Genomic DNA, 25,594 nt, shown 5'->3' with positions numbered 1-25,594 from the left:
GGGATCCCCTTCATCAGCTGCATGCAGTTTCCCTTCTTTTCCCCTCATGCTAAATCAGCTGTTTGTATTGCTGTATTCTAAACTAAATCTGGGTAACGATCTTTAAAAAGCATAAATGCCCTTTTCAGAGAGAAGGGTTTTTTTTAATTAGATCATTTCAGTTTTGCTTTTAATCAGAGATCAAATAGCTTTTGGACTTGCACTATATTTGTTCAGTTTCTCCTTCTGTTCTTCTCTCTAGACATGCTTTATGTCACATTTCTGCTATTTGTATTGATGGTTTGTGTTTTGTTTTTTTTCTTCATAGTGACTACAGTTTCTGTCTCACCTCTTTGATGGAAGAGGACTATGACCCAGAAGTAAACTCTCCATTGTAGAACAAGAAGCTCTTGTTGAATAATTTGTCTCCCTTTAAAAGCAGCACCCAATCTACAAAAAGTAGAGTAGAAGAGATCATTTTTGGACCTGGCATTTTTCTGTTCATGTGACCTATGTTTCAGCATGTAAATGGTGAACAACAGAAAGAAACATTTGTGCCTGCTTTTGAGCTTTGCATCAAGTAGTGCTTAGTTCTGTGGAGCATTAACTAAGTTACGTGAAGTCCAGGGTATATCCAAACATTCATTTTTTTAAATATTATACCTTTTTTAGCAACTGTATGTGATAAAAATGAAGTTTATATTTTAAGAGCACTTGGGCAGATGCTTCTTGTTTAGATCTCAGCATTTCAGGCAAACGTTTTTATATAACATAGTGTTTTTTCCAGAGTGTTCAGATCCATCTGCTACAGACCATGAATTATCCAGCAGACTTGGGTGCATCTGTTCAGTATTAACCATGGGGTTGCTCTGAATGTTGTCATGCAGACTTGACAAACCTTTTTGTAATGTAAAGGCTGACTTCTGTAGTAGCACGACCAGAGGAAATTTAATGAGGTGAACGTGGTCGTGGTTCTTTTTTAAAAATATAAATTACCTTCTTAGGTATTTTTTTGTAGTGTGAGTGCAAAGAGAGGTTAAAATGAGCAGCTGAGGGGGTGAAGGGCACAGTTGGCACGAAGTGCGGCCTCTCGTGCTCTGCTTCGAGACTATTGCCTCAAGGCTGGCCTTACGGCATCCTGGAGAAAGAAGGAACCAGGAGGTCTGAGTGAAGCACAGAAAAAAGTGAGGACATTGGACTGCGGAGGCAAAACTCTGCGTAAGTGATCGTATGTACTTTTTTCCTTTGCCTTACAGTTTTGGCTTGTTTGTGGCCCAAACCAGAGTAACAGTAGAATAAGAATTTTTAGGGGTTTGAGCAGTGGAAGTTGCTATGACATGTTGGAAAGAACAGTTCAGTTTCAGATTCCTCGGTGAGGTACGTCAGCTGGTCTTCTGTTGAACCTCCATTAAGATACAGATCCTTCAGCCAGCTTGTGTTTTGTTCCTCATCATTTGGTTCCTTACCTCGAAAGCAATTTCAGCGTTGCATGTTCTCTGGTATGTGGAACTTGGTGAATCTGGATAGAATTTTGAATTGTGGGTTCAGGTCTCTGATCTTCACTCAATGTCTCTAACATTATCGTCAGTTTAGTCATATTTAACTTACCACCTCTGGAGTAAAATATGCAGTGAATCACCCCTTTGTAGACTGTGAGACAACAAGCAATGAAGGAACGGATCCCAAATCCTGGCATGTCTTGGTTTTCGCACATCTGTGCCTTGAATGGTTTGTGTATGCTATTCTGTTTTCTTCCCATCTCTAGAGCTCATCCTATCATGAATTTCATAGATATGTTTTTAGAATGGAATTGTAAGCAAGAAGTAGCTGGGAATGTTTAAGTTCTTACCTGTCTTGATCAGAGAAATCAAGTCAGCAATAAAAGCTGTGTTTAAGTACAGTTGGAAAAACTATAGCACTTTTCCCTTCCTATTAGTATAGATCAGGTTTTGGAAAGTAGAATTGAGTGGTTATTTCAGGTCGGGAAAGATGACAGGGGATGTTCTCTTCACTGACAGATCTTGGCCATGAGGTTTGATGCCTCATTTTATTGAAGGGAGACACTGGACCTAAATGGCGCAGCATGACTTTGTTCCTGCCTGGCTTAACTTCTCAACGCCACAGTCGGCCAAGGTAAATTTTAATGCAGATCAATTGCTGTTGTAGCTACGAAAATAATAAGTTAAAAAAAAAAAAAAAAAGTTCCAGTGTTTTGCTGAACTTGAAATGCTTGATTTTAACTTTTTGTCTTTTTAAATATCCAGAAAAAGCTTTTGGGGAGCTTAAGGTGAAAATCACATTTGTTTGTCTTTGTTTCAACAAATGTATCCCTTTTATTTCAGAGGAGGAGCAGTCCTTTGCATTCAGATGTGGAAGTAATTCAGTGTCTTTACCTTGAGTCTTGAGTGGAATCCCAAGTAGAAAAGGATTAAGGAAACAGCTCCAAAACTGTGGGAGTCAAAACTTGACCTGCCACTTATTTACAAATTAGCATATAAGTCTTTGCTTTTGATTTATGAAGATAATCTGGCTTTTGCTGCGTAGTTCATCAGTAGTAAACCCAGGATGTTTGATCCACTTAAAACTAGCCTCTGCAGTTTTTATAAATGAAACGAGGTGAAGAGTAACAAATTCTTTGGGGTTCTGTTGCTAAAAGCATTAGTATTTTCCACAACATCATAGTTCTTTCAGCCCAAAAATTCTCTTCACTTAAGTATCTCTAAATTTTTGTCAGGCTGTTCACATCCTCTGTTGCTGCCAGTTCTCCTGCCTGGGGTGGGGGGTAGAGGGTGTCAGTGAATGAACACCTGTGTATCATTCATAAAATTTCTTAAATGAACTCTGCAAGAAATATGTGTTTACAAAGACTGTGCTGGTAAGTTCAGTATGTTAAGTTCTTGATTTTGTGTAAGATGGAGTTGTACGCCATTTTGATGTTGTTTGACGTTGATGTTGTCAGCTAAGGAATACAGATCAGATGCTGTATTCTAGTACAGGAATGTGGGGGCTTTTGTTTTTGCAAACTGTCCTGCTTGGTCTAACAGGCTTCTGGGATGCCCTAAAGAGCACTTCATTACATCACCTTTTTCTTTCTACAGTCCCCTGCAGCCAGCTTTGAGAAACATGGAGAGCATCTTTCACGGGGAGAGGGCCGCTTTGGGGTGAGCCGTAGGAGACACAATTCTTCTGATGGATTTTTCAATAATGGGCCCCTCAGAACTACGGGAGGTGAGTGAGAGGGATCAAAACACAGTCTGAAAGCCAACATCCAGGAATATTCTACAGAATGGAGAATTCTGTGGAATATAAACAATATTTTTCAAAACTACTCTTTCAAAATGTCCTGTAAGAAACTTGTGCTATTCTCTTCTCCCATGCCATGTGTTTAGGCTTTAAGGGGGTTCCGTGGTAGCTCTATGTGCATTGTGTAGCTTGGTTTATTTTTTTGAGATAATCACACTGTAGCATAATAAGTTTGGCCTAGTAGTTACTTAGTGAACACTGACTTAACAAGAAAAACATCCTGATATTTCTAGAATTCTGCATGCTGTGTTGACTTTTTTTATTTGCATACTTATCTCCTTTTGTTTAGACTGCTGGCATCAGCCATCCCTTCTCCGCCATGATTCTGTAGATTCTGGTGTTTCTAAAGGAGCTCATGTTGGGCTTTCTGGCAGTCAGCCTGGCTGGCATGGTCCCTCACGGGGCCATGATGGTGTCAACCAGCGTGGTGGAGGAGGAACTGGAGTTCATCGCCACTGGAATGGCAACTTCCATTCTCGGAAAAGTTCTGCCTTTCAAGAAAAGCTGCCTGTTGAAGCCAGGGAAGAGAAGAAGGAAGATAAAGAGAAGTTACAATTTGAGGAAGAAGACTTTGTAAGTGTGTAGCTTCTCACTAGAAGTGGCAGCTGTGAGAAGTGACTTTTCAGTTCTCGTTTTCATTAGCTTTAAGTGGCATCTAGAGTTGCATTCCATTCCGTGTTTGAAATCACTACAGATTTAACAAAATGATTCCAGTGCTTACAGGTTAATTAGTATCCAGAGTCCTAGGAACTTGATGACCTGTTGGATTATGGGTTTTGGCACATTATTATATTTTGCCAAGTGGTTACTGTGGACTGAAGACAGCGTTGTAACGCACAAGCCAGATCTTCAGTGAAACTCAAAAGGTGACACTTTGGTCTGCCACAAGAACAGTAGTTGTATTGCCTTGTAGCTTTGTTCACAAAGCCATTTTTGCTCCTAAGTGTATCTGTTCAGCATATCTTCAGCCTGCTTGCTGTTCCTGTCCCCTATATTCTGTTACGTGTTGCTGTGTGTGATATCCTTCCCAAGGTTATTCATGACGTGCTCAGACCTTTGCAACCATCTGTCCTGGATTTTCTGGAATATTACTTTCTTACCAGAGATTGTTTACTTATCTCTGTTAATTTAAGGATCAGTGTTTTTTCTCAGCCGTGTCTTCCATCAGTATCTCCAGTTGATCAACTTTCTTCTTACTCTAGCATTCCGATTCATGTGGAGTATTATCAGTATAATAGTTCTTATATCTAGACTCTGTTTTTACCGGAATATCTTTAGTTTTCCAAACTTTATCAATTAATACTTGGACTTGTTGCTTTATCCTTACCATATGTGTTCCTTAATACTAATACTGGAGGTATGCACACCTTCCCTGCTTTTTCCTTCCAATTTAATTCTTTTTATTTCTCTTGTCTTCTGATGAGGATTTTATTATTATAAACTAAGCATTTTGTTTTCTGTAGCTCAGCTTTCACTCTCTCTAGACTCTTCTTGACCAGTGTAATGAGGTCACTATCATCTCTGAAGTTCTGGTAACTGAGTCCCGCCACCTAATGTGATTCCCCTGACTTCATCTTGTGGTGCTAAAGCCATTGCTACCTCTAGTAATGAGAGTGCCTGGTGATAGTGTGCACAGTTGCTTGTGTCATCGTCTTGAACTTTTTGGCCAGTTTCTCTCTTATTCAATTTTGCCACTGGAAAGCTAGTTACAGCTAAAACTGTCATGGCAGTTTGTTGCTGCTTCTGTTTGGGAGGTTAGGAGTTGAAGTGAAATATGTGAATGCCACATGGCTGCTTCAGGCCTGAACCTAGAGACTCCACTTAAATTGCCATGTGAGCCAGTCTGAATTAAGCTGCTGGGCTTTTCAGTCTTGTGCCCAGGGAGTGATTGCATGATCTGTTCAGCTGCCTCCGCTGTGCAGAGTGGTAGCCTGCTCAGAGGGTAGCTAACACCTTGTGTCTAGGTGACTTCTGTTAGTCTGATTTCTCGAAAATATTGTGATTCAGAATTTCTATAAGCCTGTTCTTTAGACTGTCAAAAGCCTGTTGAAATGTAGAACGTTATCGTAATTACGATTATGCACTGTTGTATTCTGTCTTGGTCTGTCTTTCATGTACCTCTTCATTCTCTTCAGTGCCTTGATGAGTATCTTTCCCCAAATACATGGCTGTTTCTTCTGTAGTTACTTTGCACATTTTTTTGAAGATAATGCCAAGCACTTACTGCCCAGTAGCAAGCTTTGCTAAATAACTCATGTATTGTCTTTGCCATAGGGGTGAAACTAATGTAGACTGTGACTAAGTATGTAGCTGGTAGGCCTGTGCAGCCAATAGAATGGTAATACTTTTCCTGAAAAGTCTGCAAAACTGGCCATTACCCTGAGTTCTCCTGCAGTGTGAGCACCACTACAGTAAAACTGACCTAAAAAACAAAGCACTGAGAGGAATTTGTAGAGTCTGAGGCAGTAATTTACACTATGGTTTAATATTTTTTCCTAACTCGTATAGAATAGGAATGCCTGCTATTTCAGAAGCTCATTATTAGAGACTTATGCTGTAGCCATAGTAACTAACATACGAAGAATTCATTAAAAAGAGGAAAAAGATTATTTTGAACTGAAGCTATTTGGGCTGGGGGAAGAGGAATAGCTAATCAGGAACATTTGTCATCGAGTACTTGGATTTTCTATACTGTTTGCTTTGAACTTGGACATGACCTTAGTTGTTCCACTGATACTAAAGCAAAGGTAAGTCTGCAGAGAACACAGAGTCTGCATACAGTATTGTTCTGTAAAGTGGAGCTTAACATAAATAATTTACATGTAGCTTTTTTGTCTGTAAATAATATATATTTGCTCTTCCTTTACATCAGGAAGCCTAGAGTGATTGTTTTGGTTGAACTGTAAATGTGAGTCTTATATAAAAATATTTGGGAAGTAAGAATAGAAACTTCACATACTGATGATGTTGGCTCTATGTTACACTTTGAGCTGCTGATTAAATAATTCTTTTATGGCTGTATTAGTTGGCGGAAGCTACTTAATTATACAGTAGAAGAATAAGACCCTATTCTAAACACTGGTAGTTGTGTTGGAAATAGAGCAGAAGCCAAAAAGAGTAAAAACTTTATTTTAGATATTTTGTGACAGAGCACTCTTCTAATTCAGGTGCTGTTTAGAGAAATCTACTTGTATTCTGTTGGGTTCCTAGAAGCATGATATTATGTTAATACGGGCTCTTTTTTTATTTGCAATATAGTGATGTACTCAGTTGGATTGTCTTTTTACAGCCATCTTTGAATCCAGAAGCTGGAAGACAGAACAACCAGAACAAACCTTTAGGGACGCCTTCTGGAGTATGGGGTAGGTAGAAGTATTTACATTATTTTATGGAATGCTGTTGCTCAAGCAGAAAGTTGCGACTGATATTTAAATGCTACTTTTTTTTTTTTTTAAACATACAGAAGATCCTGGGATTTGAGTGAAGGAGACAGTTGCAGTTTTCTTTCCTTTGTTGTTTTCCTCCCACCATCTTCACTAATCTCTTGGTCTTTTTTGCCTACTTAAAACTGTTCTTGTCATGGAAAACTGCTAGTGGCAGTAATGTCGCAGCTCTGTGTTTGCTTACCATTTTACTGCAATCATAATTTCATGCAGACATCACTGGAAAGACAGAGCAGATGCGAGTGAACTAGACATCAGTTTCTGGTTTGTGATCTTCATAGATCTTCTAGAAATACAGCAACACTGTCATAGTTCTATGGTTTGGATTTATTTGCTTTTTTTAAAACTCAGAACAGATTTGCCTTTGATTGTGGTGTGGTGGGAGAATCTATACCTTTTAAAAGAAACTAGACTGAAACAAGGTAACAGTTCTAGGAACTAAACATGGGTTTGTTAATCTCTAGAATGCAACTGGATTAATTGGGTTAGGTACTCTAGAGTGAGTAAAAATACAAAAAATAGGGTTCTTGCTATAATACCAGATTCTACTCTCTTTCCGTATTTGTCAGGTATTTACTGTTCTACTCAAAAATAATGATGTTTGGCTTTTATATTTGTTTTTAGCTGTTTATATTATTACTGTTCTCTAAATTGCGGTCCTGCAGATGTGTTGGTTTAGCCTGAGAAATGCTAATTGCGTTTAGTTGCAAGAGTGCTGCATCTTTTGAGGTGTAAGTTGAGCAAAATATTTTTGCTGTGTTAGTGAATTAACACAGCTGATTCACAGTTGCTCAGAAAAATGCTAGTATCTGTTCTGACTCTTGCAGCACGACACAAGGCTGTTAGCTGATGTCACTATAGATTTTTCCCTTCAGCTCAAGGGAGCTGTTATGGTTTAAATTAAAAAAGGTTGGGCTTTGACATTTTTGCCCAATATCTTTGCTTGAAGCTAAAACAAAAGCACAGCTGATAGCAATCCCAGAATCAGGCGTGTGTAGCATTTAAGATTTAGAGGGGAGAAATTGGAACAGTATATTGAAGCTGTTATGAAACTAAAGTTTTATATTTCAGAATCTTTCTGATTTTATTTTTATAGAAAACCCTCCTAGTGCCAAGCAACCTACCAAGATGCTGGTCATCAAAAAGGTTTCAAAAGAGGATCCTGCTGCCGCCTTCTCAGCTGCATTTACATCACCAGTTTCTCACCTGGCAAACGGCAACAAAGCCACCACTATTGTCCCAAGCGTCTACAAAAATCTGGTTCCTAAACCTGCAGCTCCTCCTTCCAAGGTACAGAGGTTTCCAGCCAAGTTAATAAACTCAAATCAAGGGAGAACTTTCTCCCTCGACGTGGGAATCAAAGCCCTAACAAATAAGAGTTTGAATAGTGGGTTTTGGAGTAGTAGCCCTTACAGTCAAGGCTTGTCTATTATTAAAATTGTTGTTCCCTGTTAAAATGCCATTTGGTCTTGTCCATATATAGAACTAACCTCTGTTCTGACTGTATTAATGTCTGTCTGAATGGGCGTGTTCTGATGTGTTACAAATCCTTATCTTAATTAGATAAAACGGGCAGTTCTGGAGAGGTGGAATGTGTGCTAAGATGTGCTCGAATTTTTCACGGGACTACTCTAAAAAAATCTTTATTGGATTATGATACTTTGACAAGTTTAAAACACAATTGGGCTAAAATCAGATTAGATTGTAGCATCCTGCAATGTATCTTTAATTTAGTTGAGCCTTAAAGACCAACCTGAAAAAGTAATGGATTTTGTGCCTTCTCTCTGTGATTGAAAGAGAGAAGTGTTGAAAAACCAAGTGGATTTTGTTTCTTATGTTAGTTCTAGACTTTCTTGCCCATTTTTCCAGATAATCTACATGTATAGATGCCCTAGAAATTTTGTAAGATTGGTATTCAAAGTACTAAAGAAGTTAAAGAAAATTATTAGTTAAATTGTTCTTTAAAAAGGTGTGGGAATAACTACCAGTGCTGGTTGACACATTCCAGCAAAATTTTCCTTGTGATTAGAATAGAATAGTCTTGCACATTTCAAAGATAAAAGCTAAATCAAAAAGATTAACAATTTTTTTATAAGAAAGTAAAGTTAGAACTTTTCCCTTTCGTAAGTTTTTTTAATTCAGACCAAATTTTGCCAACTGTAGGAAAAAAAATTAATTAGAATGATTATCAAATAAGTTAATATAAAACTTTAATTTAAAAACTGATCTCTGAGTGTCGTGGCATAATTTGGTCCATTATGAAGGGCTATTAATAAAATATATAATTTTTTTTATTGGCTCAAGCTGTTAAGTCCATACACATACTTGTTTAGAATTTGGAAGTTAAACAAGATGCAGCTTCTGATGGTTGCTGAGTCTTCTGTGGCTTTTAAATTTACTTGTGCAGCTTTGATGTACATGTATATATAGTCTTATCTATTTTTAGTCTGAGTATTTTGAGTGGTTTTGAAGCATAAAGCCAGTGATACAGTTTCTGTCCAAACCATTAGGTTGTCCCCTTGATTGTTCACCAAAAATCTATTTTATTTGAAGTAGAAACAAGTACAGCTTTTCTGTCTTAGCTGTTGCTATTGAGGGCAAAGATACGTTGTGAGGTCTGGAAGTTAGTACTGCGCAAACCATAGATCTTGAGAGACGGAAATGCGCTTCTGAAAGCTGTGTAAATGTGCCTAATGGTACTGCTGCTTCTGGTATACCTTATTGCTTGGAACTGTAGAAGCTGGACATAAAAATCTGTTTAGTTAGCTATTATTTCCTGCCATGCAGTCACGGTTGCATTTGTTTTGACTGCTTCTAAAGCATTTAGTGATAGGCTTTTCATTAATTCAGTCTAGTCAGAATGCTTTTGAAGCATTTCCTAACTGTGCCCTGAAATTAGAATCTTTAAATTTTGATTTTTCAGAGGAGTCCAAAGATGTGTTAATCTCTGCTCACAGTTGGAATAGACCCTTTAATTTTTATAAATAATAAAAAAAAATGTTTTGGTTTTATTGAGACAGCATTGTGACTGTGGTATGGAAGTTTGTATCAAAAATAATGGGATTTCTGTTAGGTGGTTTTGCACATTACGTAGCTCTCATTTGCATTCCAGATTTCATATTTATCTTTAAAGTGGAGGATATGGCAACATATCAGCTAGAAAAATAGTATGTGACTTTTCTTTTTGTACAAACATAAAGCAGCTGTGGTAGGATGCATTCCTCTGAGGACTCTAGGAAGTTGTATGGAAATTGTAGTGCCTAAAGTAATAGAGGGGTCGAAACGTTCCTGTCGATGAAGTCTGCAGTATTGGAAAGCTGTCACAGGCAAACTGAATGAAAAATGTTTTTGTTAGTTGTACCAAGTAGTATTGAGAGGAAAGGGAAAGAACTCTGCAGTGGAAACAAGTACATTCGTTCTTTAGAGGCGGCTAATTGTTCACTGTTAAGTAATATATATGAAGGTAATAATCTGCAGACAGTCCCTGCTGATGTTCAACTTTACCTCTTGTGTCTTGCTTGACTCTAGTGGCCTCCCTAAAATACTGAGAGGGGTCTGTCTTTGAATTTGTCTGAGCTGCCCCTTTGTGGAAGCTGAGAGAATAACAATTAGCAGCCAAGAGGTATCTGAATGAGCAACCACGGCATCTGAACAGGACAATCATGGGAGTCTGCAAAGAGGAACTTTTTGTCAAAGTAATTCTCCACCCCTGATTTTAGTACCATGCAATATTGTGCAGTTTAGGCTCTCTCCTGGGTTTGAAGGGAGTGTTTGGAGTCTGTAGTGTGAGTGCAGAATAATTCATTCAGTAATGTGGACTGTTCTTGGTTTTCAAGTTGGAGCGGAAGATTGGTAATGTGAATGTGCTGATGGTCTCCCCTGAAGGAAGAGAAACACCCAGTAAGACAGTTAGAGCATACTGAAGTAATGGCTTTAACTCTTGACTTTTGCAGAAAGAAAGATTTGTTTCATCTCAAGTTTAATTTAATCCCACTGTGCGCTGATTACTTTGCTAGTGACTTCAAGTTGACCTCAGAAGTCTAATGATTCAAAGGAATAGTATGTTTTAATGCTCTGACAGGTGTATTTCTCATGCTACTTGATGCAAGTCTCATTAGGATCCTCGTAGTGAAGGCTGTCACTACAAGGTTTGTCCTTGGTTGATGAGAGAGGCCCAAAAACAACATTCCAAGTAGCAAAGATTTATCTTGAAGTCCTTGCTTTTCAGGCAAACTAAGTGCCAGTTATCTGAATGGATACTGCATAGAGTATCAAGAGCAAAACAGTAGCTGCTCTTGCACTTTAATTAACTGGCTTTTCAGTAATAAATTCTAAAGGCTTTTCCTTTTAGTTTTTATCTTTTTTTTTTCTAAATCAGTGCAGTGATGGACACTCAGAACCATGTGACATAAACGACTCATTCTCAGCCCAAATAGAAGCATTCCTTGATGTTTCTTCTTCATGCAGGGGAAGTTCCTGTCAAGTGATGCAGTCCCTTTTTGTGGCAAAGGTGTTCCCATGTCTGAAGTGTGAATGTAACTGGGATGTTTTATGTCCTGGCTATGAGGAGCTCTAGGATACATTGTGTTACTCCATGGTGATTCCAGCTAATGGACAGTGTTGGATTTTCTCTTTGAGCACTAACAGTGTTTTACTAGAGAGTGGTGCCCACGAAGCAGAATTTTGATGTGGTCTGGGGAAAATAGTAGATGATGGGGGGGGGGGGGGAATAATGGTTTTAGGATTAAGCTTGAGACTGCTCTTAGGGAGGGGAAAAAAATCTGTACAACAGACAATTAAAGCCAATATAATTAATGTTTGTTAACTTGTTTTACTGCTTGTAATCAACCCATGCTTGTGCCATACCTTTTACTGTCTAGTATTTTGCGTTCTCTTCAATATAGCCAAGTCCATGGAAAGCTAACAGAAGTGAACATAAACCAGGCTCACTTTCCTCCAGCCGTGAGTCTGCCTTTACCAGTCCAGTGTCTGTAACCAAACCAGCGGTACTGGCGAGTGGCTCAGTCCTCACCTCTCCCAAAGAGGTAAGGGGTTGGGTTCAGGGATCAGATGGTAACTTTACCACTGCTGCCTACTATAGCTTAAATGTGATAAGGTCCTATGGATGTAGTACCTAGTTTTGCACCCTTGAAGAATGACTCACTTGTACATTCTTAGCAAATTGTGCCACACCCCTAATAGACTTAAATAAAAATGTAGCTTATCTGGATGTAAAGCATTGCCACTGGTGTTTGTCCAGAGGTATTAGAATTTCCCTCCAATGTAAAAAGGTATGAATGCTTTAAATAATGCTGCATGAGTAACTGGACGCACATACAATCAGTGTCCACAGTCTGCTGTGTTATTGGAGTGCAGATACCAAGAACAGGCATGAACTGGAAGGTAAACTGATTCCCATGCTATTCTTTAATATGGGAGGAGGGGAAGAAGAGTGATCGACCTCATTTTCTTCCTCTCTAGGAGAACAGGATCATGTGCAGTAAGCTCTGAACAGTCCAAAATATTTAAGGAGTTCAGTGTGTGGACACTTGTACTCTTCAGCTACAGTGTCTGTTCTTAATGTTGGTGTTGGAAGGGTGTAATCTGCTGAGGTTAAAACTAATTTACCTCTCTTTTTGTCTGAAGTATGGACAGAACTTTGGAATACAAATATCTAACCTTTCAGCAGTGCTTGTGATGTGTTTTGGCCAGCATTTTTATACTTTCCCATAGATGGGACAGTAAAGAGATTTTTGTCGAGTAGTTTATATACAAAATGCTCATTTGGATCTTGAAACTCCACAAAGCTTAATAGAAAAGTGGTATTGAATATTTTTTCCCTCCACTCTTGGGAATCAAAACTCAATAGGTTTGTGATCATATGTTTAATAATAATAAAAAAAAATGCTATAAGTGACTTGTTCACAAAATTTGAAATGAGAATTCTTTGCATTTTAAGTGTAACAGGGATTTTCTAGTTGTGAGTGCATTTGTCTTTCTCCTTTATAGATCTTACTTCTAAAAGAAAATCTGTTGTCTTTATGGTTCTCTACTTTGTAGGCTTTACTTTGAAACAGTCTGCCCTTTTCTGTTTTAACCACTGTGAGTGTAAAAGCAGTCACCAGAGCAATAGTTAACAAGCATGTGCCTGTCATTTAACAATCTAGATCTTGCATTGTATCCTTTTATCTTACTTCTCTGCATGTCCTTAGACCAAGTCCTTTGTACTAGTGACTGCCTTTCTCTGCAATGCACAGCATGGTATGCATACCTTTGCAGCATAAATGTGTAAACAAAATAAGCTTTCACCTCCAGGTAAATACTAAGAGGGAATGTGCACTTTACTTGCATTACTACTGTGCAATATAATCTCTGACTTTTTTTTCTTCAGTGACGCTCTTGCCTGAAACTTTAGTCAGCAAGGTTGTAAGTACTAATCTGACAGCAGGACTAGGCAGTTGGGCTTTTTCCCTAGAAAGAGCAAAACTTCCTTTATTGCTTCTTATATTACTAGCATCAATCAACTAAAAAAAAAAATCTTAATCTTACCTAGCTAAGACTGAACACTTGTAATACATTTTCCTTTGAATCTGTTGGAGGCATGCAGTATGAACAGGACCATGGCCAGCAAATACTACTTTAGTCGTAGCTCTCATGGCCTACTACATGTAATCTCTGCCTTCTCATTTCTGAAATAGGGTAATGCCTTTCCTGCAGAAGTGCTGAAAATAGCACCATTATTCATAAGAGACCAGTGTCTTGAAAACTAGGAAGATACCAACTAGCACTGTCCCTGGGTCCCCACAAGCCAATCTAAGATAATCATTAGCTCTATAGCCTGAATTCTTAAAATCATACAGGATCGCACTTCTGTAAGAGAGGCCACCCCTTTTATAGACTGAGATCTGAGCAAATCTGAGATTATACACAGCTTTCTTGTAAGAAATCTGAGAAATTCTTTGTTTCAGTCAAAGGGCTAAACCTCCCTTTAGAAGAGATGCCAAAAAATGACTTTTTGTACCTATTTGCATAACATTCTCTTGATATTGTAAATCCTTCTGCAGAAGGTTCTGAGTAACATCAAAACTGAGATGAAATTCAATCCCTTTTCAAGAACCTGTTGTTATTAAGCATTAGCTGTAATGTTTTCCGCTGTTTTCTTGATGTGTAGAAATTAAGCCTTGGTACATCAGCAGTTCTGTGTGGTGCTATTAAAAAGGCTACTTGGAGCAAAGAGCTCGAGTGCAATATTAGAATATTGCAAACTACCAGGAGACTTTTAATTTTTAGTCTTTGCTCATTGTTACCTTTTGTCACTTGCAGTCAAATTAATTACCATGTTGAGAGCTCTAATTAAAGTACTACACTAGCTTTTTATCCTAACATTCACAGCCATTTGTTACATCTCTTACAATTGCTCGATTTGTCTCTTAGTGTTGAATTGGGCAAAATCTGAAAAGGCTACTTGGCAAATGTTACCATAAGGCATTACTTACAGTACACGCTTCTCTGGCAGAGGCATTTCACACACCAGTGTCTCATGCTCAGCAGGCACTAGAAATACAAGCAGCAGTTGCTGCCTTGTTCTTATTTTGCTAAATATTTTAGGTCCCTTCATCTTTGCACAGAGACCTGTGTAAAGTGAAGTAGATTTATTTTGATGAGCCTGAGTTTGCAAGCTTCTCAGTCTAGCTGAAAACAGGAAAAACACTACAGGCTTCAGGAAACTTTTAGACTGTTTTTATATCGAGGAAAAGAGAAAAATCAAAGCACTTAAGGAAAAGGGCTTTGCATGTGAGCTTCTAGTTTATTATTTTGAACTGAGTCAGTTGTCCATATTAATGAGTAAATTCTCAGAGTAGCCAGAGATGAACTCCATATATATACTCCAGGATTTTGATGGGAATTTGACATTAGATTTCTTGAGGGGTTGAGAGCCAGCCAAGAAACTCGGGCAGGTGTTTAGAAGGTATAAGCACAGACACTGATGAGGGGCCCATTTTAGCAGCAGTGCAGTTCAAAAGTCTCTATATTCTACTTTTCTTGTCCAGAGTCCTTCCAGCACCACCCCTCCCATCGAGATCTGCTCTTCACGCTTGACAAAGCTGATGCGCCGCACCACCGATAAAAAGAGCGAGTTCCTGAAGGCACTGAAAGATGATAGGAATGGGGAGATCACGGAGAACAGAGAATGTGACAAGCTGGATGATGTAAGATCACTGTCTTCACTGTATATCTGGGCATTGTGCATTTAAGGAGTTGGGTACTGAAAAAACAGAGTACTGTGTGTAATTCAGACTTTGGAGGAGGAAAGGACTGACTTCTGTTGGTCTAGCACACATGTGCCTGTTCTGATAGTGAGCTGCTTACTGAAATCCTGCCAGTAGTAGCTTTTTGCCATGCTGCCACTGAGATAAAGAGCAGCAAATGGGAACACTTGGAAACTCAGCACTTTACACACGCATATCAGCATGCACAAAAATACTAGGTCCAAACAACAACTCACAATGTTGTTTCAATGCTCTTCTATATGAAAGTCGGCTATTTTCATGCAAGTGAGATTGGGACAGTAGTTTTTAGTGGAACCTAGTTGAAAACAGAACTCGTGTTATGCACGGTAGGTCTGTAGCTGCTAATGGGCTTTGTGTCCAAAGCACACCAGCAGAGGGGCACTTTGTGTCCAAAGAGCACAGCAGTGGGATTAAGAGATCCACAACATAATGAAATGCCAAAGGATAAGTAATAAATGAGGTGGAAAGGAGGGTGACAGATGGTGAAAGTAATCTAGATTTTTTGCAAGGATTTTCTGAGGAGTGAAACAACACTCTATATTTTAAGATCTTAATTTCCTTTCATACCTCTTTGTCAAACTGCATCCACAGGAAAGTTGAATTCTGTGCTGGTGAAAGGTACAGATAGTGGCTCAAGCCTCAGGCTTGGACTAGACCCTTAAATGCATATGTTTTGTGGTTTAATGTTTATATAATGGTCATCCTTAAGAGAATTTCATTCTCATGGCTTTCTTATTCTGATTCTGAAGCCACTAATGATGGCTTTGTAATGTTAGCACTTATTCTTTTGACATCAAACTGCAGCCTGCCAAATGTCATTCATGTCTTGTCCTCCCATCACGGCCACATAGAAGTTGCTTTCAAGCATTGTCAGTCCAGGCTCTGAAAGCGCTAACTCAAGGTGAAAGGTTTTGCCTTACTTCAAAAGCAGAAACTTGAACTTGGAACTGTTCTTCAGTGCTGTCTGTGCAAGCACACCTTGACGCTTTCATTTTTCTTTAGATGGAGAGCAACAGCACACCAGAACCAAAGGAAAACTGGGAAGAGAATTGCCATCAGAATGGCCTTTCTCTCCCTTTGCCAGAGGAGGGGGAAAACCTCTCTCATTCATTGGAAGCAGAACACAGGTAAGGAAATGGCAAAATAGGAGTATCTGGAATAAAGGAGGGTGACTTGTTACACTGTGCTAGGAGAAGACAGCTATTTCAAAGAAAACTCAGCCTGGGAAGCAGCACTAGCTTTGTGTGTACGGAGCTAGAGATGTGTGGGCTTCATTACTAGTACCGATCTGGGTGGAGGCTTGCTAAAAGTAAAACAAGGCACTGACAGCTGAGCCAAGATTTTGCCACAGTCTATAATTAAATTCCTTTACTTCTCTTATGCCACATCACTGTGTGGTAACGCTGCCTAGATTTTTACCTGCCCACACTGGGAGGCAGCCAGAATCTAGTGTCACTCTGGTTAATTTACAAGAGGTTGTCCTAAATGTGAGGGTCTGGAGACTGAAGATAGACCCCACACACACACACTTCCTGTCTGTCTGGGCTTACGTTACTCCTGTGCTGCTTTAAATGCTGTAAAGTTGGGAGGGGGTAAGAAAATATTTACCTAGCATCTCAACTTGTATCTTGCTTGAGTAAGCAGCATATGAGCATCTGATATAAATGAATAGTAAGTTTTAGAAGATCCTGAGCTGAGATACTGGTTTGATTGCTTATGTCCTCCTTCAGTGTCCCTGGGTATAATTTCAGATTTCTACCTTGCTTTCCTCCTGCCAGAGTAGTTATGTACAGGGCTCTGAGGATTAAATATTTGTAAAACACACTGCGTATGAAAAATGTTGGATAAACACCAGGCATTAAGTAAAATGTTATGGTGATCTCTAACATAGAAGATGATTCCCTGGTGAATTGGGAGTGGTTAATACAAAATCTTGTGCTTTATGGATAGGCTGTTTTCTACTTTGCCTCTGTTCTCTTGCTTTAATTCCTGTGCCCTTTTCCCACAAATCAGGTTACTGAAAGAAATGGGATGGCAGGAATATCCTGAAAATGATGAGAACTACCTTCCCCTCACGGAGGATGAGCTCAAAGAGTTCCAAATTAAATCAGAGCAGGTATGTTTACAGCTCTTGCCACAGTGACTGGTCTTCTCCCTCTCCCTTCTGATGCATAAGTCTTCTGCAGTGTAATTTCTAGGATGTTCCAGAGGACAAGGTATTGAACTGAAATTGTAGTGCGATAGATGACTGCATTATCCATACTGAGAGGGTATCTACAACTAAAAATATGATGGGTGTCCACAGATGGTCAGTGACAATTACTCTGTCCACTTTTGCCTGTTTTAAAACTTACTTTCATTCCTACAGCGAAGAAGAAATGGATTTGGGAAGAACGGATTTCTTCAGGGCCGCAGCTCCAGCCTGTTGTTCCACTGGAGAAGCACTTTTAAGACAAAGATTGAGGACTCGGACACAGAAACTAGTAGCAGTGAAACTTCAGATGACGATGCCTGAAAGTGGGCACAAGAAAATTAAAATAAATAAAATCAACCCAATAAACTCAGTTCATAGTTCAACACGTGTTTGGGGTTGTATAAACTAAACAGAGTTTATTCTGTCTCCAGTCTGTTCAGTTTTTTTTCTTTTGTTGTTGATATTTCATGCACAAGGGAAATAATTGTATCCCAAAGAAGAGAGAAATTGGCTTCTTTAGCTTTTTCTTTTGGTTTTGCCCTAATGCTTAATAGAAGTTTGTGCAGCTAGCAAATTTTGAGAAAAATCCCTTGTGGGGCAGTGCACAAGTTCAGTCTTGTAAGCAGGATACAAGTGACTGACTGATCTTTGCAACAACAAGCTTCTAACAGTGCCGCCTGCATTACATAATGTTGTGCGGTAACAATGTGCTAAAACAATCATTGTCAATGACAAAATGGCTATTGAAGTTCTAATTGTGTTAAATTAATGCTAATAACATGAACTTTTTATTTTATTTTTTTTGGCGGCTCGGGGAGCTTCATCACTTAACCAGGCGTTTGTGGTTTTCTTTTTTTGGGTACAGCTGTAAAATACTTGGATATAGGAATTGTTTGTGTTCTTCTTCTTGCAGCCTTGATATTCAGGGTGGATTGTAAAATATAAATTTTTGTGAGATTTCAAAGATTAAGATTATTTTGATAACATTATTTACAGATTTAAAAAAGTGACTATCACATTGAGTCTGTATGAGGGGGAAAAACTACTGCATCAAAAATAACTAACTTGGAATAAATATTTTGCATCAGTTTGCCAATTCTAATTGTCTTTCTTATGTAAGAAAAGCTTTCCTTTAAAGGGACTTGCAACTTTGGGGTTTTAATAGCACTGATGATAAATACTTCTCCCACTGTATTTTTCCACTTGGCAAACATTGCTGTAGTGCTCAGACTGCAGAAGCTAAACTCTTCCTTTAAAAAGGGAGAGGGAGAGCAATGGTGAGATGATAGCCCATGTTTGTTTAAAAAAAAAAAAAAAAAAAGAATCAAATAATTCAAATTATCTTCTACTAAAGCAGTTCACTTTTTTTTTCCGCTTCATACAAAATAGACAGTGAAGCTCGACTGGTTGGTGTCACTTCCTGTTCCTAGTGCAATGCTGCTGTTTATGTTCACAACATGGCAAGGGAATGTCTGAATCCAAAGCTGTTTTCATTGAAATCTTTTTTAAAAATTCATGAAAACATTTCTATTAGATTAAAAAGGATTTTACAAACAACTCGTTTGTGGCCTAAGCTATTTCAGTGTCTGTTTAAGCTCAGCTTGTACACAAACATTTTTGATTGGGAAGTATTGGCATGGTTGTGCGAGTCAGTGGGTGGAACTGCACATTGAGTATGAAATTCAGGTCTCATTGAAATGATGAGACACCTGCTGACCTTAGTGTGGGCAGGATTTCATGCTAGGTTTTGCTTGTTTTTAATCTACTCCTCCTGATCCTGCAAAAAATGATAGATGTGTAATAAAATTAACAGTGCTTAGCCATGGATCTTTGCATTTGGACTCAAGGGAATGCTTTCAGCTAGGCCAGGTGTTCCTGTTACAATTGTGCTTTTAGTTTTATGCTGTCACTTGGACACTGTGACACAAAATTAATATACTAAGAGGGCTAACAGGTATTGCTTTCTCACTACTAACCTGAGACTAGCTCCCAGCTGGTGCCTCTGCCTGGGAATGTTCTGTGAAATGCTTGGAGTCCCTAGGATGCTTCTCTGATCTTCTAGCTCCTTTTGAGGGTTGTACCTCTTTGGTTCTCATCAGATTTGCCTTTTGTCTGTGAAAGTTGCATCAGTTCAGTTTATCCATTTTAAAACTCTCTCCCATTAAATGCATGTAAAAGGTGATGTGGAAATTCATACAAATGTATTTTCAAGAAATAGGCTAAGTGTAAAGAAGTCTTTCAGATTGAATCCCTATAGATAGAATCCCTATAGATAGCTACTTGTAGTGGGCTAACTAAATGTTTAAAACATTATTGTAATGCTAAAATAGTCTTGTCTGGAATAAGGAACCTATCTGACAGGAGACGAGAAAGAATGACCTGTGTAATGACATTGAGAGCTCCTTCCATCCTATCTATGGATGCTTTACTTGCTTCAACTTCTGCATCCCTGCCATCCAAAGAGACTTGGTGTGGTTTAAACAGTGAAGAAACTGAGATGAGTTAGATTGCCTCTGGAGAGCACCTAATTGAGCAAATTAGCTTAGTTCAAACAGCAGGTTTGAATTTGAATTTTTGTATTTTTGGTTTTTTTTGTTTGAGTTGCTGTAACAATCTGCAATGGGAGAGGGAGAGCTCCATCCCCCTGAGAAGGAATTGCAGGTGTCCCTTCACCTGGAGTATTCATAAAAACAAGCAACCTGAGAAAAGAGTGGGGTAAGGGGTGAAAGAACTAATTCTAGCAACAACTGTAGCAGCCCTGGACCAGGCACAGCAGTGAAAAACAAGCTGACGGAGGCTGGAAAGAGCAGTTTCGCCTCAGGGCTGAGGTTGCTTGCTTGGTTAAAGACTGCGTCTTGTAATCAGGGAGGGGGAAAAGGGGGGGCACTGTAGAGCAGGAGCCAGCATTCCCCCTTAGGGTTAATAAAGCGTAGAGGTGGAGGCTGAATACCTCACCAGCCCGGACTAACTACAGTGTGAAAAGCTGGGTGTGATGTGACACATGTAGTACACAGGAACAGACAGTCCTCTCGGACAGGCTGAGGTGATGTGGAAGTCTGGATCTGCTTTGCAGCTCAGCCGGAGGAGCTGCAGAATGGAGGTGAATTCCGAACGCTGTCTGGCCCGTGACAGGTCTGAAGGCCAAACAGTCCCTTGGTTGGTTGTTGCACTGTTTCAGTGCTGTGCAGGGACAGGAAAGTGTTGGAAGACAACGGCCCTGAATAGCTGCAATGATGTGGATGTCTAGCAGGGCTGTAAATTACATTGTATTTGTCCCTGGGTGGAAGGTATTTGTCTCTGGGCTGTCAGACTTCATGTTCAGCCTACTAGACAGAAGTGGAAGACATTTGTTTTCTACGTAGGAGCCCAGTGTTTTCCCTCTAAGTGAACACCACAACATAGAGGGGCTGCCAGTTTCAATTTTTCATTCTGCTCCCCAGTGTATAAGGAGATGTGGAAGTCTCAGGCATTGTATAGAAGAGAGTTTTACCTCGCTATATCACTGCTGCCAGCATTTGAACATGCATGGTCAGAAAAATCCTCCTGACAATCATTTGGGGCGATTTTGCTATTCATATGCTGTTCCCCCTTCAGATCAGCTGTTGCAAGCTGATCCAGTAACTTGGAGGTAAAATGGGGTAGTTACTCTAACCATATTCAGGCCGAATAGCAGCAGGACAGAGCATGTCTGCCCCGGCCACTGGGAAAGCGAGCGGTGCTTTCGAACCATTGCACACAGCAATTCAGTTGTCATAAAAATAACTAGAGCCAGCGCTCTTCCCCGTGGCTCTCGGGGACTGGTTAACTCCTGCAGCAGAGCAGCCTCCAGCTGAACTGGGGAGGCCTCACTGCATGCACCCGCCTCTGGGTGCTGCCCCTGGAAGGACACGGGGCCCCGTCATCACAAGCCTGCTGGGGAGTTACAGGGGGCTGAGACCTGAGACAGGACACTGAAAAAGCCTTAGACCAAATCGGGGGGGAATTAGAGTCTCTAACTATGTAAAAGGTTGCTGCACAGAAGGAAAGACCCAATCCCTTGGCAGCTGGAGGCTGGAAGAGGCCGACAGCGAGCGCTTTGTGGCAGCGAAACCCGGGGATGCCGCCGGGAAGGGGCAGCCTTGGCCACCGTGCGCCACCAGAAGCACCAGCTGGGGGAATCCTCCCACCAAACTTTCTGCGAGGTGTTTAGATAACCAAAGGGCTTTTTTTCCCCCTTTTCATCACCAGTGGTAAAGGGCGGAAATAAACAGGGGAGAAGGTGAATTTCCAAGCAGCTTTCCAAGGCTGTGCTGGGGGAGGAATTCAGTGGATCCGGCACGGAGCAATGCGGTGGAGCCGGGAAGGGCCCTGCTCGGGGAAGGTGGCTGGGGTGCCCCGTTTTGGGGCTGAGACGGAACCAAAGACTATAAAACCCAGGTGGGGTTAAGAGCCCAAACCAGGGGCCCTTTCCGCTGCGCTGGCGCTGCGCAGCGCTGGCTCCCGTCCCTCCGCGGGGAGCGTGGGGACCTGCCATGGCTGCTGCCCGGCCCACAAGGCAAACAGGGCCCGGCACCGCGGCACCTCCCTCCCTCCCTCCCTCCCTCCTTCCCCGCTTAGCAACGCGGCCCAAGCGCCACGGCCGCCGGGCCCGCCAGGCCGCCCTCGCTCCCGCTCCCGCTCCCGCTCTCCTGGGGTGTCGCAGGGCAGCACCGCACTACGCCGCACCGCACCAAGGGGGCTGGATGCCGGGCGCAAAGACTTTCCCCTGCCCCGGCTGCCGCATGCGCTTCAGCTCCGGGCCGCTGCTGCACAAGCACGTGGAGAGGTTTTGCATCGGGACCCTGGCGGCGAGCGGGGAGGCCCCGGGCAAGGCGGCGATGCCGGCGGCTGCCTCGGTAGTGTGGAGCCAGGCTGGGAACGGGAATGGGAATGGGAACAGGGAGGCCGGGGCAGCACGGGGCTGGGACCTGCGGCGGCCGGGGGCTCCCGTTGCTGGAGGCGAGGCATCGCACTGATTTCAGTGCGGTCCGGCCCATCTGCCAGCCCTCGGCACCCTTCTCCCGCTTAGTTTGACCAGGGCAGAAAAGCTTAGATTTTTGAGCTTTTTTTTTTTTTTTTTTCCCCCCCCCTCCCTTTCCAGCCCGTTTTCCTGGGGGAGGTGGGGGTGTCCCGCGCTCGGCCCCACGGGAACAGTGCTGAGTGCTGCCATCTCCTTTTCCCGGCGACACAGGTGGAGCGGGAGCAGCCGCGGTGCGACGGGGCGCAGCGGTGGGCCCCGCTGGGCCGGGTGCTGACAGGGCGCGAGCGAGCGCTGCTGCGCGGTGCCTGGCCCGGCCCTGGGGAGCCGGCGGCGAGGAGGCCGGCGGAGCAGGTACACCGAACCCTGCTGCTCATGGCGGAGCGGGGCCGCAGGGCTGCCGGCACGGGGACCTGCCCGGTCTCGTCCCCGGGTCTGGTCGGACGCGGCTGGCCCCCATCCTCCCGCCCTTTGCAGCCCCCCGCGCCCCAGGGAGCGCCCGGCCGCCCGGCGCCCCGGAGGCAGGAGCTGGCGGAGGCCCATGAGCGCCGCATGGCCGAAATCCAGGCCAGGAGCCGGCAGCTGGAGCAGCAGCGAGAGGGTAGGCGCCAGCAAGGGGCTGGGGGTGGGCAAGTGGCTACCCTCAGCCCCCACGGTGTCTCCCCCCCATGTCCGCAGGCCTCTGCCGGCGCCTCAGGGAGCTGGCAGGCCGGGAGGCCGTGTCGCGGGAGCCAGTGGCAGGCAGCAGCCGGTGAGCCTGGGCACGGGGCAAGGGCGCTCAGCGGCGCTGGAAGCCTGCCGGCAGCGTCGCCCCCTCACCCTCACTGCTCGCCCCCCCCCCCCCCCCCAAACCAGGATGCCGGAGGGACGTGGCCCATGGGGCAGCAGCGCTGCCAGGACGCCAGCTGCCCTCAGCCTTGCCACCCTCCTGCCGGCCGCCGGGCCGCTGGCCACCGAGGTCAGGTGAGCTGGGCAGCGGGGGCGGCGGGGCACTGTGTTTCCCCACCACCACTGATGCTGGTGCCGGCGCAGGGCGCTGCGGCTGGCCTACGTGCAGGGCGGCGGGCGTGAGCCGGCTGTGTTGGCCCAGCTCCTGGAGCTCCAGGTGGAGGCTGCGGCGCTGGAGCAGCAGGATGCCCGGCCGCACCGGGCCAGGAAGCCCAGTAAGTCCCCCACGACATGGGGCTCCCGGCGCTGGGTCCTGGCACAGCCCTCGCCATCTGAGGCCTCTTCGTGGGCACCGGCAGAGCCTCCGGCAGCTGGTTCAGGGGCCCTGGGCACGGAGCTGCTGGCCGTGGAGCTGGAGAACCGGCGGCTGGAGGACGAGCTGCTGAGGCTGAAGGTCAGGAGGGAGAGGAGAGCTGACGCTGGTAGGTGCCCGCTTCCCCAGGGAGCTCGGCCACAGGCAGCCATGGAGGGATGCCATGGGGCGGCAGGCTTCCCCCCCCCCACCTCCCCACCCCAGACGTCCCTGCCGCCCCCCCCCCAGGCTCCCTGGTGGCCCAGCAGCAGGCGGCGGAACTGGCCCGGCTGCAGGCGGAGGTGGGGATGCTGCGGCGCCACGCGGAGCAGCCGGGGCCCCCCCGGCTCCCGCCCCCCGTGGCGCCCCCCATCCCACCGCCCCTGCCCATACCCACGGTAAGAGCCCTCGTCCCGGGGCATGGGGGGACGAAGGGAGGGAGCTGTGCCTGCCTGGGGACGTCCCCCGGTGTTCCCACCGCCCTGGGCAGGCAGCGTCGCCGTGCCAAGCACGGGGCTCCCACCAGAGCCTCGCATCGGGGTGCTCAGGTGAGCGATGCCCGCATGGGGCGCCCATGCCCTGCTCCGGCCTGGCGCGGATGCCAGCAGGAGGTTTCGGCACCGGCGCAAGCCACTGTGGCCAAGCCGGCAGCCCCAGGGCGCCGAGCAGCCCATTGTGCGACCGTCGGCGCCTCTCCAGGCAGAGCCTCACCCACACGTGGCGACCGCCAGAGACGCGGACACGCACCCCATGCTGGAGGTTGATCCCAGTGCCATGGCCATGTACCAGTTCCCGCTGGTGGTGAGCCCCTCGCCTGGTCATGCCAGACCCTACGTTGCCCTGTGCTCTCCGGCATCGCCCTGCACTCCCCAGTATCGTCCCATGCTCCCCAGCATCATCCCGTGCTCCCTGGCATCATCCCACGCTCCCCGGCATCGTCCCATGATCCCCGGCATCATCCCATGCTCCCCGGCATTGCCCCGTGCTGCAGGATGAGCCACGTTTCCCTGAGTCCTAGCCCCAGCTTGCACTTCCCAGCTGCTCCCAGGTGCCTCCGGGAGTTTTCTCCACCAGCATCTACCACGTCTCCGGGCAGGATGGGGCCAGGTCCCCCGCTCCCCTTTCCATTTCATGCCATTTTTACCCCCGTTCCCAGGCGCCCCATCGGCCAGCCCTGGGTGCAGGCAGCGCCGCAGCCCCCAGCCGCCCGCCGGCCCCTACCGCTTTCCCCCTCGCCCCCTACGTGGTCCTTGAGGATCCCCCTCCAGATCAGGAGCCGCTGGACCAGCCTGGAGCTCCCCGAAGGTGAGCCGGGGCTGAGCCATGCCCCCGCGCCGCTGCTCCAGGCCCCCCTCCGAGCTGGAAGATGGGCTTTATTACTCGTAAGCTTTATAAGGGGGTGGAAAAATGCAATAGCTGCAGGTTTGGGACCGGCTGTATAACTGTGCATCAGTGGGGCCCTGTGGGAAGGGGGATGTGCACAGAGGCTGTCCTGCGGCCGGAGCAGCTCCGGGAATTTTGGCAGCAGGGAGGGGACGCACTGTGTCAGGCAGAGCCTGAAGCCCCCGGCTCAGCCTCAGCCTGCTCCTCACTCTGGGAAGGCGGCCCCACACCATGGGCAGGGGAGCGATTTCATCCTCTTCCCTGGGCAGTCTGGGGCATGGCAGAAGGCAGAGTGGGGCACAATCGCTTTTTTTTTTCCTCCTCCTTTTCCTATCATTCGCTCCATTGGACATGACTCCACCACAAGCCATTTCTAGGTGAAGTTTAACATGATGCACTCATGGCTTGGCTCAGGGACCATCAGAAAACAGGGCAGGATTTCCTCCACCCCTTTGGATGCTGCATGCTGGGTGTTGAATAAATGGCTTCAGTCTGTTACTGTTCACTTCTCAGACATCTTTATTTTTATATATATTTTTTCCCAGACTAACGCTGTCTGCTTGTGGGCCACACTACAGTAAAGTCCCTGGAAGTGCTGCCTCAAGGGCTGAGGCTGGCTTGGGGGATTGAGCAGGAGCCTGTCCCCAGCCACCTCAATGCAGGTCCCCTGCCCCAGCCCCTCAGTCCCCACAGGCTCCCTGTGCACAAATGCAGGGATATTTCAGATTAAGGAAGGGGCAGGAAGAGCTGAGCAAAAGGCCCAGC

The 25,594-nt window shown here is 44.4% G+C and overlaps 2 protein-coding genes across 11 annotated transcripts in view; both read left to right on the top strand.

Moving 5' to 3' along the window:
- GPBP1L1 (GC-rich promoter binding protein 1 like 1) overlaps positions 1-18,767 on the top strand; it is a 35,015-nt gene extending 16,248 nt beyond the window's left edge. For 3 of the 6 annotated variants that reach the window (XM_067301162.1, XM_067301161.1, XM_067301160.1), the window contains 12 exons: positions 308-1,197; positions 1,998-2,112; positions 2,322-2,354; positions 3,078-3,207; positions 3,572-3,855; positions 6,572-6,644; positions 7,822-8,015; positions 11,630-11,770; positions 14,777-14,935; positions 16,019-16,143; positions 17,030-17,132; positions 17,385-18,767. In XM_067301162.1, coding sequence (XP_067157263.1) covers positions 2,053-2,112; positions 2,322-2,354; positions 3,078-3,207; positions 3,572-3,855; positions 6,572-6,644; positions 7,822-8,015; positions 11,630-11,770; positions 14,777-14,935; positions 16,019-16,143; positions 17,030-17,132; positions 17,385-17,531 — 1,449 coding nt within the window. In that variant the 5' untranslated portion in view covers positions 308-1,197; positions 1,998-2,052 and the 3' untranslated portion in view covers positions 17,532-18,767. The other 3 variants (XM_067301163.1, XM_067301164.1, XM_067301166.1) reach the window with 3 other exon arrangements.
- A 3,049-nt stretch (positions 18,768-21,816) lies between these two features.
- Positions 21,817-25,316, top strand: CCDC17 (coiled-coil domain containing 17). Of its 5 annotated transcripts, XM_067301154.1 has the most exons (9): positions 21,817-22,084; positions 22,420-22,560; positions 22,684-22,807; positions 22,885-22,957; positions 23,062-23,169; positions 23,239-23,369; positions 23,454-23,548; positions 24,603-24,751; positions 25,197-25,316. In XM_067301154.1, the coding sequence occupies exons 1-9, from the start codon at positions 21,932-21,934 to the stop codon at positions 25,204-25,206; spliced, it is 984 nt and encodes a 327-aa protein (XP_067157255.1). In that variant the 5' UTR covers positions 21,817-21,931; the 3' UTR covers positions 25,207-25,316. The 5 variants fall into 5 exon arrangements, 4 of the variants coding, with proteins under 4 accessions (XP_067157255.1, XP_067157252.1, XP_067157254.1 ...); XR_010884919.1 differs by having other exon boundaries at positions 23,239-23,576; XM_067301151.1 differs by having other exon boundaries at positions 23,239-23,548.
- The last annotated feature ends 278 nt before the right edge of the window (positions 25,317-25,594 follow it).

This window comes from Apteryx mantelli, chromosome 8 (genome assembly GCF_036417845.1).
Source record: "Apteryx mantelli isolate bAptMan1 chromosome 8, bAptMan1.hap1, whole genome shotgun sequence".
In the NCBI taxonomy this organism is placed as follows: domain Eukaryota; kingdom Metazoa; phylum Chordata; class Aves; order Apterygiformes; family Apterygidae; genus Apteryx; species Apteryx mantelli.
This window is presented reverse-complemented; position numbering and strand designations above follow the sequence as displayed.